Raw genomic sequence first — 14,573 nt, 5'->3', positions numbered from 1 at the left:
TGGAAAGACAGAGAGTGCCTTTAGAAGGTTTTTGGTGCTTCTGTGTGAGCTGAGAGGTATCTAAGTAGTGTGTGTGACAGAAAAAAGCTACAGCGTGCTCAGTGAGTTAATGGGCGTGTGTGTGTGTCTGTCTCAGAGAGAGCTAACGTGTGTGTGGGTGAAAGCACTGAAACTCCACTAATCCAGCTAAAAATACGAACTTGTGCCATGTGACACACAGCCTCTGTAAGATGGCTTCCTCCTGTGAAGAATTAATGCTACTCTGACAGAAAAGATGCAGTCAGATCAGACAAACTATGACAAAAACGACACGCATGTTCCTCTTCAGCTAAATGGATTTTGATTGTGACAATTTAGAATGATTTTAAATATATTTAAAAAACATTAGTAATTTTAAGTATTTGTGCGTAAAGTGCTGTTGTAGAACACACATTTTCATATGTTTGAATAGTCAATGAAACACTTAATTTATGTATTGACATTTAGGGTTCAAAGAATACTGAATGACTGCAATTCAACTTGATTTATTGTATTTAATAAATGACATTTGTAAAATATGTTCAGTGACAATGAATTTTCCTAATTTGACATTATAATTTGCACTTTGTTCTTTGAGAGATTTAAAAAAATGTTACAATTTTAGTCACTGTATACCATATTGTGACTAAAATTATTGTCACTGTGCATTTATCCGTTACATTTCTTTTATGGTTAGAGGTTTAGAGGTACAGATGTTATTAGGGGATCAAAAATATTTCTATAATAATCAAATGTGCCTTGTAAATATATTTAGAATATCAGTATAAAGGTTTTGTACATTTCTAAAGCAGTGTGCACGTTCATATATTGGTATTCGATGTCGCCAATATGTCCTTATTGTGCTTTTTATCAGATATCCAAAAATATAGAAACATTTCTATATTACTGATGTAAGAATAACATGAGGCAGAAGAAAAAAAATACTGTATATACAATATATGTATATATGTCAGGATATGAATCCAGGTCATATTTGCATGCAAAACAATAGCTATGCTCTTATAATCTTAATTTGCTAAAAAGTGTGCCACCACCCCTTAAAAATGATGGGATGAAAGGGGGTTAGAGGGAGCTTTCATGCTTAAATGTAATAGATGCTCTCTTCACGCGCTCAATGTCGAAATAGAGACCTTGAGAAAAACAGAAGGTCATGCCGGTCTGCCAGGAAATAGAGGGAGAGGGAGAGATAGGGGGTGAAAGGAAGGAGTGCTAGTGCTGTAATGGATTATAGGATATGGAAAAAGCTGTATGGGAGGGAGGGAGAGAGAGAGAGAGAGAGTGTTCTAGTTCACAAGGGGGAGAGTGGGTGTGTGGCAGCGATGGCATGAGAAAAATCGTTCACAAGCTTTAGAATAAGGGTTCAGGCAGCTCTCCTAGAGCGACACGGCTGTAGTGCCACAACAACTAGTAGCTACTGCTGTTCATCACACTACATTGTGTGACACAATCTTCCTCCTCCACTCTGGCTAATACTACTTCCTTTCATCCTACTCTCCATGCCTCTAGGCGGAAAAACCTCAAGGCTAGTGATGGACATAAATATTGGCCAGACTGTTTTGAGATTATCAGCATCAGACAGCCAATAACTGTTCCCACTTGACTAATTAACTCTCCCGTGTCAGTTGTGTCCAAAATCTACAAACATCCTTTAAGATTAATAATAATAAAAATAATAAAAAAAATCTTTACATTTTTGAAATGTTGATTAAAATACAAATATTAAGTATTTTAATCACATTCGTAGATTACTAAACATCCTACAATTTATAAGTAGAAAATTAATTTAAACGCTATACAATATGGTGAACACAACGTTTAGTTGCCTTGTTATTTTGTGATGTTCTGTTTTTCAGCTCTGGGTAAAAATGTAGGCTTTGGGTTGGGCATTAAAGCAGAATAAAACCATAAAAATTCAATATATTCCTTTGTGCGCCAAATCAAGGTTTATTTTTGGTTTGCTTCTGCACTAGAGAGGGTTGTTATTATTTCTCTCATTGTTAATTGAGCCATCTATCTTCAAAGTGCACAAATATGAGAAGCCAATTAGTGCTGAATAGCAACATAAATTACACATAAGTTTTGCCTCTAATTTATCACCATAGGCAGGACACTTTATTTCCATGAATATTAGAAGTCTCATTAGGAGCTTTATTAGGGCAGAAGTGAGTAACCCCTAGTCCCTGAAATATGGTAAGTGTGAACGCACATTCATGATCTTCTTAAGCATGTAAAACAACCACATAATGAATATACTTTTAACAATTTTTACAAATTAGGTATCATCTTCATTACCTAAAATAAAGACAAACTCACATAAACAAAACATCACCTCTCCCTATTTCTGTCTGATCTCTGTTATATAAATGCACTTTATGGTATCCTTGGGTCTCTTATTCTGTTCTTAATCATTACAGAAAAGTGCTCAAATAGCTTGAGCTGTCCCTCATCTCAGCGTCATTCTCAGACTTCTCTCGAAGCAACACTTATTTAAAAAGCCATGAAGAATATGTATACAAATACAGACTTCCACACATACTGCAATGCCCCTAAATATATGAACAAAAAAATCAGCAAAAGCAAACATTTTCAAACACACACTGCTCTGGCTCTTTAGGAATGCAATAAATACACTGTTCCAAAAGTTCAAACACAGCCTTTAGAATGAGCTTTGATTAATGAATAATATGGATGCATAAAATGTTCTGTTGTCCACATTCACACTGCTTGAAATGTCATGCTATGTAGTATGTATGCATGTATATTATTAAAATGATATATATATGTGTGTGTGTGTGTGTGTCCATTTATCAATATATTGATGAATCAATATTACATTTATCAGAATTTTTTATTTTCAAAAGTGCTAGGCTAAATTTACTCTCTGGGTCATAAGTTAATTAAAGCAGCACTAAAAATAGCCACCATTTATTCCACTAATTAATAATTCACACTCAAATGTGTATGACCTGCTAAAAGAGGTTTAAGAACCTTTCAGCTGGATGTTATTACTTCTGACAAAATGAATCTGCCAGTCTCTCACGTTCTCTTCCTCTCCTCACCTGTCCTTTTCTCTCAGTGTGCTTAATGAACCGATAAAATTCATCCCTCTCACCCTGTTATATTAATAAGGTAATTTCAGAATCTCCAAATCTCATCAGAGGAGATCCAGCTCTGGCCTTTCTATCAAACATCCTCTTATCTCCACAGTAACCTCTCATAACTAACTCCTTCTCCATCCAGCTGCCATAACCGCTGCCGTCTCTCAGGCTCTAATCTGCTGTCTGACCTCCACTCTCTTTCTATTAGTGTCGCTGTCATTGTTGTGTCCTCAACCTGTTCCCTTCACTGCAGACCCTTATGTCTCTCCTCAACCCTTAATATTCTCCATTGGAATTAAACATTCATTTCTATGCTTTCTGTATTGGTTTAAATGTTTTTTTTTTTTTTTTTTTTTTTAAATAAAAACATATATTTTTCCTTAAGTATTAGAATCCCTGTAAACAACCAGCAAACATCAATAGTCCAGTTTCATGTATTATTATCCGTTCGCATCATTATTTAAAAAAATGTATGTGTACTCATAATATTTAATGAAAATAACTTCCCGTCCAAGCAGCGACATCTGTTCTCTGATGATGTATTTACTGGCGCGAGGGCGGGGCCCATACACAAAAGAAATATATTTTCTGGATATGTTTTGGAATATATGCACATATTTGAAATTGGCCCAATAAATATATTTCATACTTATATTTCATATATTTTTGTTATATTTCAGAATATATTTCAATGTATTTTTTTCTGTACGGGTCCCCAAAAGTGTCAAAAATATATGTGGCATATATTCCAAATACATTGAAATATATTCTGAAATATAACAAAAATATATGAAATATAAGTATGAAATATATTTATTGGGCCAATTTCAAATATTTGCATATATTCCAAAACATATCCAGAAAATATATTTCAAATACAATTCTTTTGTGTATGGGGGCAACCTGTCACTCATATGAGATCACAGCAATAGCAAACCACAATGATCCAATCAATTCCCGATGGACAAAATCAAGTCCCGCCCTTCATTTTTTCTAGGCTATTTCACTCAGATAAGTCACAATAGGGAAGTCGAACTTGTTTTGAACGGTTTTTAATGGATTTTTATGGACAAAATGATCACACCTGTGAATTAAATTTAAAAAAAGAAACTACTGGCTGAGGTCAAATTGTTTTCTGAGTCAATCCGAAGACATTGAGGTGCTTTCTGCCCGTCAGTCATTCTGAGTGATTGATCGGGCAGCCCATAAAAGAGAAGCAACAGTGTGATAGCTGAAGCAGATCATTCTCATTAAATGCCATATTTACTTTCATAAGCCGTTTGTCAGTTGTTAGTTTGTCATGCGAGAATGCTGTTTTCCTCCTGTTGTTTTAGACAACGCCGAGATGTGCTGCTGCTGTCCTGCTCCATCTCGAATGAATCTTTGAGGGTGTGGTTTAGGAAAGACGGGGACATGTCTGTTCAACAATTGGCTGTCTTTAACAGCAAAAGCCTTGTTTCAAGCATTTTGGCAAAATAAATGTGCTTACATAACTGTTCTATAAATGTCAGTTGTCAGTGATTTGACATACACAGAAACCAAAATAGCAAATATAATGTGGATCCATTAATCTCTCCCATTCTCACTGACCTGTTTTAAATTAAATACCTCATAAAATCACAACCCACACTGCATTAATGATGTTACAGACTGTGTCATGTGTGCAACATTTGCCTGGAATTTTTGTTTTGCTAGAAAACAAAGCATCACTTGAATTATAATTTATAGTAATATATGTATTTGGGCTTATTGATGCAAATGCAGTTTTGTTTTTCATTTCAAAGCCCATCACAGACAAGACCAAAATGGATTGGTTGCTGTTGTTTTTTGAGTGATTTGTATGTTTTTCTTCCCTCATATTTTTCAGTTTTCACTGCTCTACAAATTTGATTTATGAAAGTTGGATCCTTACTTAATCTTATGCTTTAGTCAGTAAACGGCAAGAGATTTTCTTAAATATGTCGTTGCAATGAAAATCCTCATGAACTTAAAATGGACAAGTAATTTGATTTATTAATACATTTTATTAATAATTAGACATTTGTCTATCCTTTCTATCTTGATTTTTCTCTTTCCAGTCTTGTCCTCTCCTCTTGTTACTTTTGCCTGTCTTTCAACATGTGCGTGTGGGATTGCGGCAGAGGTTTTATACACACGCACGCACAATACATGCTGGTAGTGTCGCTCCGTAAAAGACCTCAATTGGAAATCAGTGGAGAATGAAACTGAATTTGTGAGCCTGGCAACTCGATACAGGCATGGTAACTTCATCCATCACACAAAGCTGCTCTGATTTGCCTTTCTGTCTGAACAAGAATAAAATCATGTGGCCAGCAGGCCAAACCAGTGGGGCTCTCAGACCATATAGAGAAGGCCTGTAGGGTCATTCTCATTGGGTTTGATTGTGCTAAATACTCTGAAACACAGAGTTTGATTGAGTTCATTACCCATTCACCCATCTTTCATGTGCTTGCCTCTTGTAATAAAGGGAAAACACTTTCACTATCTCCTTTTGCAAGCCCTACAGCAATGCAGACATTTATTGTAAAGCCTTTTAAATGGGACAGGCATTATTTCTCCTAGATAGGCACATTTTAGTGTGTGAACACCAGACATTGCATTAATGAAAGACACAAGGTGATGCATCTCATCTGAGACCAGCAGTTCAGTATATTTCCATCAATTTATAACCTAACCTATACATTTTTCACATTTATGCACAAATATGTTTCCTTGCAATGCAACAGCAGACCCGCTGCGCATCTAAACAGGGCCATTGGTTTTAGATCGCAAATAGGCATCCACTAAAGGCTTGTACATAGATAAAAGCCTAGCTGTGAGTGACAGTACAACACCGCAGTCTGTCTATGCTGTTTTTCACAAGGTCAAAAGCCTTTACAAAGGTGTGACTGCGCAATACAAACAATAGTCAAGCTAAACCTGTCAACATGTGATATCACATGCAAACGTACACACCAACGGATGACAATGTAAATGTGCAACCTCAAGACCGATGTGAATCTCTTAATCTGAGCATAAAAGCCTTATCCTGACTCAATTTAGGGTTGTATAATAAAGCAATGTATAATAAATCTAATAAAGCAGTTGTTACATATTTATATATTTAAATCAAATATTCAGATACTGCAAAACTATATTGCAAATATTTTATTCTAGAAAATACTTTAAAAGACATCTTCTCTAAACTTAATAATGCTTTGTGCTTTAATATACCAGTTATGTAAACAAGACATTAATACTATTCTACTTTAGACACAACATCGGCAGTTACTTCATTTATTTTTGCTCCGCCAGCAAAAAGTTATGAACATAGCCACAGTAAAATTACCATTGCGCAATTCCTGTGTGTTTGTGAACAACTGAATGACTCACTCGTACTTGGCTGGTTCCTAAATGAATCACAAATTGTTTGAGTGAAAATGATTCAAATAACCCCTAAAAACTATCACTTGTCGCCACCTACTGGTGTAACTATATAACTTGCAGAAATAGTCGGTGAAAAAAAAAAAGAATGAAATACAAGAACCAGAACTAACTTTGTTGTATATTTCTAATAAATTTAATTATTCATATTTATTATATTTCATTTATAGAAATGTTTATAAGATTTTTACTTTAGGCCTATTGAAATTTGATACAGATTCCAACCTTAATGTCTTTTAAAAGCAGATCCTATTACGCAAACATGTAATTGCGACCTAAAATAGCAGGTAATTAGGTCAAACACATTAGAAGATAAAGATGAAAATAAAGCTAAAGGAGAAAAGGGCAGGAAAGAAGACCTCATCAGCAGATAAATTCATCTGAAATGACAAAAAGATGTGCTTAGCCAGCTAAGTAAAAGACAACGAGCCCTTGAAAGCTGTCACCATCAGTATTACTCTGCGAGGAGTGATACCTCAGCGGGATGTATGTACTGATCTGTTGAAAATCTTAATGTTTCAGTTTATAGGTGCAACAAAAAGCTAGAGGGTTGGGAGTCTGTAAGATGTGTCCTTGTTATGAGACCACCTTATCTGCTGAAACAGGGGGACATCTACCATCTATCAGTGATGAAATCAAAGACGGGAAGGATACAGATAATTGAAATTCTATCCTCCCCCAAGGCCCATGAACAAAACTGCTGAGAGATCTCTATCGTGTGCCTGTATCATCTGGGGTTCAAGCTAGAGCTGTCGGCCCAGACCAGAGGCTCATGAGAGAAGATCCAGGGTGAGTACAGGAGACGCTGATGACAGCATACAAATTAGTCTAAGGCAAAACCAACAGTAAAGGTAACCTCCTGGACTAAAAACAAAGAGAATGAAATGTGATTCACATGCTATAGAAACAATGAGGCTGTCATTCAACATTATTGAATTTTATAATGGACTGGCTGAGCAGAGGACGGCTGACTAATGAGTAGTTTGCTGGAGACATGAACAATGATAAGCCTTTCAGATGCGCCAAACTTAAATGAAAAATAAAAAAAAACTCAAACAAACTAGGAAGGCAGCCTTTTAGAAGAGAAAAGATTTTAAATCTAATTCTGGATTTGATTGCTTTCAACAGCAAACACTCACTGCACACTAGAATGCTTCAAGGTATTTTGCGAATAAGCAAAAATCGAATAAGTTTTGTTATTAGCTAGCAGCTACACTCTAGAGAATGGATGCAAGAGTACAGCCCAAGAGTGTGGATGTAAAATTGACAGCAAATTTAATAATGATATTCTCAACATATGATGTGATTTATAACTAAAGGACAAAATATTATATTATAATAGATTATAATGTCCAATGCATATGGCTTTAGTTAACCTTTATAGGGGCTGTAAGAATTCTCATGTATTTTTGTATGTATAAATCACATTTTTATTGTCAATGCGTGAACAGCTTATACTGAAAATGTAAAAAAGAAAATATCCATATCGCTAAGATCAGATGCTTTCTATCTCCTGCTTTCTCACTGCTTTCATTTTTGTGGACAACATCGGGATTTTTGCAAGTTGCTGGCTACAATTCACTTAACAGCCACTGGTGCGCTAATGACAAGGGTTTCTGAATTCTACATATACATAGTTCCCACAGGCCAATTAATGTCACGTGACCTCCCCGGAGACGCCATCTTTGAGGGCAAAAGCTGCTGTGTTTACAATGTTTTACCATACTGTCTATGAGTTTTACAAGCAAATTTCGAATATTTCTTTCCATTTATAATGTTATGAAAATCATGAAGAGACAAAGTGACAGAGATTATAAAGAGACTATTAACACAAGACAGAGAGAGGTACAATGCGAAAATTTCAGTCATAAATGGTGTGGATCCGTATGCGCTAACAAAGGAAGCACTGAACACTGATTATGCAGCTTTGCCTCAGATACAGTATTATCATGTGTATCATTATCTGGTATTGGCTAGGAGTTTTAATACATGTGAGCAATTCCGAGCCTGGAAATATGTGCATGAATATGAATATACACGGTATGAAAATAAATAAAACTCGCGTGCAAATTAATTAATGTAATGCGGAACTACTTTATACGCGGGTTCTTTAGGGACATAATCTGAGATTGCCGTGCTGGAATGTGTGTGTGTGTGAGAGTGAGAGAGTCGCGGGCGCGATCGAACAGTGGAAACAATGTTGTTTTTGTATGTTTTTAATATCTCGTCATTTTGTTCATACAGGACATAATTCAAACTGCAAAGTGTTAATTTATATTTGTGTACACTCGCAATAAAAAACAACAAATTCTTGCGTGTTTTGAGGGAGTTTCTTTCCTGTTTATACTCGCCAGCCATAACCTCCGTCGTTGTTCTGACAAAAGCTTAGTCTTCTCACATTCACGAAGTCTAATGACGGGTATACTGTAAAATCCAAATTTAACTGAACCTCCGACACGATTTAAACATCCATTGACCCAGCAGGAGATCACCATTTTCACTTTTTATCACGAAATTAACTCGCTTCAGCTTCTTCTACTATTGTTCTGCCCACAAGAAATGGCGCCGGGTCGGCAAATGCTAAAAAACTAAATTTAACTGAACCTCCGGCACGATTGGAACATCCATTGACCCAGCAGGAGATGACCATTTTCACTTTTTAATCACAAAATTTCCGTTTCAGCTTCTTCTTCTCATGTTCTGCATTGTAAGAATGTTGTGTTCTGCCCTCAGAAATGGCGCCGGGTCGGCAAATGCCCGTATGTTGTGACGTCATGTGGGAACTATGTATAGCCCCTTTAAAAGGATAGCTCACTCAAAAATGAAAATTCTGTCATCATTTACTCACCCCCAAACACGTATGAATTTCTTTCTTCTGCTGAACACAAAAAAGTTATATTAAAGAATATGGGTAACCACTATCCTCTTTGACCTATCCCTTTAAGAACTTTCATAATGACTCAGAATAGAAGCACAAGACGTGTCATTCTCCCTGCAACAAAATAACCTTCATGACCAAATTGTCTTTATAGTATAACATAACATTTTAGGTAACATCATAATCAACATGTGAGCATTAACCTGATAAAGGACATATATTGTTTACCTGCTTTTGCAGTCAAATAGCAGAGAAAGAAAATCAAGCTGCCCCATACACATAAGAAATAATGCACAAAGGAGATTTGATTTTCTTTGAGATAGAAAAAATGTGATTACTTAATGAGACATATGCTACAGCCATTACCTTCAATCCCCTGAACTCCTCTGATATCACATTAGCTGAATAAGCACTCATAAAACTACTAGTCAAGCTTTCTGCAAATAAATTAGTGCAGCCTAAAGAGATGAACATTTTTTTAATTATTATGATTTTTAGTGACGATAGCTTAACCCCAAAATGCTAATGTGTGTATCCAACTTTTTCATCTGGCACTCCAGAAAAACCTAAAATACAGTGTTTTTGATAGCTTGAACTTATTGTTTTTATCTTTAGCATGTTATTTTGTATAATAAATTGGAGTTAATGTGTACATATGTGTTTTTTTTTATTTTCCATCTGTTATCAATAGGCCCATATGCAATGAGTATTGATGTTTTTTTTTACTGAATTCACTGAATGAATGCTATTGGGAAAAGTTCATCTTAAAACTACTATTGCGATATGATATGATGATATAATACTTTATTGTCAGACAAATCTGACATTTTTCTTGCATGACAGTATCTACGTTTACAACAATCAACATCCAATAAACATTGACATATTGATCCACACAAAACTATACATTACACTCCCTTAAACGTTACATTACACCTTACACTCCTATACGCTTATACAATTACAACACTACAACACCTTCGCTTATACACTTGATTTTTTATTTAAAGTGTTATTCAACTCTGTAAGATAGCCTGATGCACAAGAGTGCTTCAGCCTCTTTTTGTTGAATCTTGGAACCCTTTACCTTCGGTTTGATGGAGCATGAATCTACAGCATGTAGAAGTTTTTTAATAAAGCCACTGATCTTTACCATTCACCATAATGTGCATCTCAATGATGTCAGTGCTGTCTTAAATGTCTTAAATGAGTTATACCATTCTTTCGACCCTGTTCTTGATAGAAGTCCTTCAATGTCGATGATTCACATGGATGATTCTGAGTCACTGAAGTGATTGACTGCAGTGATTCTACTGAACCTAAAGGACCTCAACAGTGACTCAACTCTGAGATTCATTGTAAAGACCCAAATACCACCAGCCCTGACTTACATGACTGAATCAGCACACATTGTGAAGATCAGAGCGTTGACATCTCGTAATGACAAACATAGGTTTTCCAATACAATTGATCACAGCTTTTACATCTATAAAGACCTCTTCGACCTCACGTGATGCTGCCTAGCATTGAATAATAATTTGGAACCCATACATCCGTAGCTTTTCAATGAGTCTATCGTGTTCTCATTCTGACGAAGCCATATTGCATAACCAAATCTACAGCTACGTTGACAATGTCAAATAGCTTTTTATTTTAAAATGTGATATTTACATTACACATACAGTGCTATGCATAAGTTTAGACACCCATGCTAAAGTTGACTAAAAAGAGGAATAAAAAATCATCTTTTGGAAATTGAACTTAATGCCTTAATTAAAAAAAATTAGGAAAAATCCAACCTTTAAGGACACCAATTTTCTTTGTGAATGAATAATGTATCGCAAATAAATAAATGTTCTTCCTTAAAATACAGGGTGCATAAGTCTGGACACCCCTATGTTAAATTCCCATAGAGGCAGGCAGATTTTTATTTTTAAAGGCCAGTTACTTCATGGATTCAGGATACTATGCATCCTGATAAAGTTCCCTTGGCCTTTGGAATTAAAATAGCCCCACATCATCACATAGCCTTCACCATACCTAGAGATTGGCATGGTTTTATTTCAGTTAGCCTAATAGCTGGTTTGATTTGCATTGAGAGATGATCTTATGGAAAGTACTCCATGCCAATCTCTAGGTATGGTGAAGGCTATGTGATGATGTGGGGCTATTTTAATTCCAAAGGCCAAGGGAACTTTATCAGGATGCATAGTATCCTGAATCCATGAAGTAACTGGCCTTTAAAAATAAAAATCTGCCTGCCTCTATGGGAATTTAACATAGGGGTGTCCAGACTTATGCACCCTGTATTTTAAGGAAGAACATTTATTTATTTGCGATACATTATTCATTCACAAAGAAAATTGGTGTCCTTAAAGGTTTGATTTTTCCTAATTTTTTTAATTAAGGCATTAAGTTCAATTTCCAAAAGATGATTTTTTATTCCTCTTTTTAGTCAACTTTAGCATGGGTGTCTAAACTTATGCATAGCACTGTATATGCATGTTACATGTATATGCCCGAAATTAAATTTCCATACTTGTTTCTTTTCTTTACATATACTATGAAAATAACACTAACATAATGTCCAGTCAAATCCATACACTGACAACAGTCTTTCTAGAACTGTAATGTTTAATTATCAAAATCTTTTAGCTTTTTCTTAATTTATTTAAAAGCGTATGGAAGCAAATGCGATAAGAATGTAAGTATAAGACTGGAGTGTTGTCACTTTACTATAGCAGTAATAGCTGTTAACTGTGGTTTCAGAGCATGTTGTTGTGAAAAGCTTGGATCAATAACTGAGGGGAATTGGTTGGGACCTCTGAAAGATAGGCTATCTCTCTGAACAAGGAAACATTTTTATGTTAGTAACTGAAACAGGTTTCTTTCGTTTCTTCCAGTCTCAAGTCAATAGTCTGTAAATAAAACTCTCAGGATAATTGCTAAACACATTGCATTTCATTTAGACTTGTCAAAATGCCTTAATAAATAAGTGCGTAAAAATTAACTCGTAAAAATACGATTAAGTATTTACATAAATTAGGTGACATGACAAATACGTTCGTAATGCTTTTTGACCTTCTGAACAGTGGATTCAGCGTTCGCATCTGTTACGCCAAAAGTCACCTTGGAAGATGAATGAGTGGCGCGAGAGATGGCGCAAATGGAACTGAATATCCTATGGCCGCAAGACTGCACACAACCACTGACTTCCAATGTGAACGAGTCACATGACTGTACTACGGCAATGACACCGCTTTATTTTGGTCCATCAACCTCTATATAGAAGAATATCTATAATTAGAGCTCATCTCGTGCGGCCGAATTTGACCGAATGTGCACGAATTTGGGGGGCTCGCGACAGGACCTTCTGAGCTTAAAAAACAGACTGACAGTGAAGACTGTGATTTTATAGGTGTTCCATGAAGATATGGTGATTTTTTACAAATGTTCCCTCACTTTATGAGTAATATCACCCTACACGTGCAGGCGTATTTAATCCAATGTTTGCTGATAATATCATGACATAAAAGGAACGTTATGATGCATAACGTTTTTCTCAAGGTGAGACCCGGACACCTCGTGCTCTTACCTTCAGCTGTCGCCTTGCCATGTCGGTAGGCTGCTTGGCGTTGAAAGGATAGGCGACGCATCGCATCACAAAGACATAGAGTTGCAGTTTCTTCTTTCGTTCATCTTCTTCCCTCTGCAGTTTCTCCACGTCCTCCTTTTCTGGCTCGCTGACGGCCGACGGACTCGGGCTGGATGGTCGCGCGCTGGAGCCTCGGCTGGTGGTTTGGAGCCTATCGGAGCTCTCGCTGGTCCTGCTGGGGGAGATGCGAATGGATCCGGACTGAGGAGCCATCACCTCTCGGCTTTCCTCCTCCACTATCCCGTCCGATTCCTCTTCGCTGGAGGATGGATCCAACATTTTTTTGTATTTTTTTTTTTTTGCTCTCGCTTTAACCGTACAAGCGAATTAAACGCACGATGTGATATTTACGGCGTGGAAAGGTATCAGTTAGTTGACGTAGTGTTCGGCATTCAGATGGGCTGGTCGACTGTTGGTGAATTTTGAATATCCTGACACACTTTCGGGTGCGGAAGCAGACACTGCAATCTCTTCACTCGCCCAGAGTAAAGATGCTGCTGCTGCTGCATACGTGTTCTGTGCTGTGCCTCCGTTCGCCAGTCATTGCGAGGGACTCGAGAGGAAAGGGGGTGGGAGGGGCGCGCGCGATGAAAAGAGCGAATGATGGGCACTTCCTGCTGAGGCTCGCTTGAGACGCAGGCGCTGTCCGCGGTGCTGGATGAGAGAGCGGGTCCTTTCGGTCGCAAAAATGGTGAGGATGGTTGACACCGAGAATGTGCTGTTATTTCATCTGACCTCTGTGTTTCACTCGCAAAACAGGGACTTGCCATATGACATTAGCCTACCACATCACCACCACATGATATATTTCGTATTACATGTATGTTTGCTTCATTTAACTGTTTTTAGTCTTAAAACAGTTACAAATTCCAGAAGTCATAATCAAATATTTGAACTATTTATATAATTATTTGACTCTCCGTAAACCATAAAACATATGTATGGTAAAACTTTACACTAAGGTCTCATTTGTTAACATTAGTTAATATATTAACTAACATGAACTAACAATGAGCAATACATTTATTACAGTATTTATTCATCTTTGTTAAAATTGGTTAATAAAAATATAACTGCTCATTGTTTGTTCATGTTAGTTCACAGTGCATTAACTAATGTTAACAATTACAACTTTTGATTTTAATAATGTATTAGTAAATGTTTAAATTAACATGAACTAATAATATTAAATGCTGTAGATGTATTCTTTCTTAGTTCATGTTAACTAACATAGTTAACTAATGTTAATAATTGAGACTTTATTGCAAAATGTTACCATATATATATATATCATTTAACTATTTTTAGACAACAAAACATACATGATCTTGTTATTTAATTAGTAGACTATCCCTATAAACACCATAAAACCAAAATCACACATGCAGAGTACAAGATTCAAAATATGTATTGTGATTTTGGTTTTATTTAAATGTGCTTCTTGCTAACTCTTTTTATT

At 36.2% G+C, this 14,573-nt stretch overlaps 1 protein-coding gene across 2 annotated transcripts in view; it reads right to left on the bottom strand.

The window, feature by feature from the left end:
- The window catches only part of cadpsb (Ca2+-dependent activator protein for secretion b), a 77,831-nt gene extending 64,189 nt beyond the window's left edge, over positions 1–13,642 (bottom strand). For both annotated transcript variants that reach the window (XM_084427050.1, XM_084427051.1), the window contains exon 1: positions 13,055–13,642. In XM_084427050.1, coding sequence (XP_084283176.1) covers positions 13,055–13,393 — 339 coding nt within the window. In that variant the 5' untranslated portion in view covers positions 13,394–13,642. The remainder of the gene's footprint in view (positions 1–13,054) is intronic.
- Positions 13,643–14,573: the final 931 nt, after the last annotated feature.

Source organism: Rutilus rutilus, assembly GCF_951802725.1.
Source record: "Rutilus rutilus genome assembly, chromosome: 12".
Lineage (NCBI taxonomy): Eukaryota > Metazoa > Chordata > Actinopteri > Cypriniformes > Leuciscidae > Rutilus > Rutilus rutilus.
The sequence above is the reverse complement of the archived record's forward strand: the minus strand, read 5'-3'. Positions and strand labels throughout refer to the sequence as shown.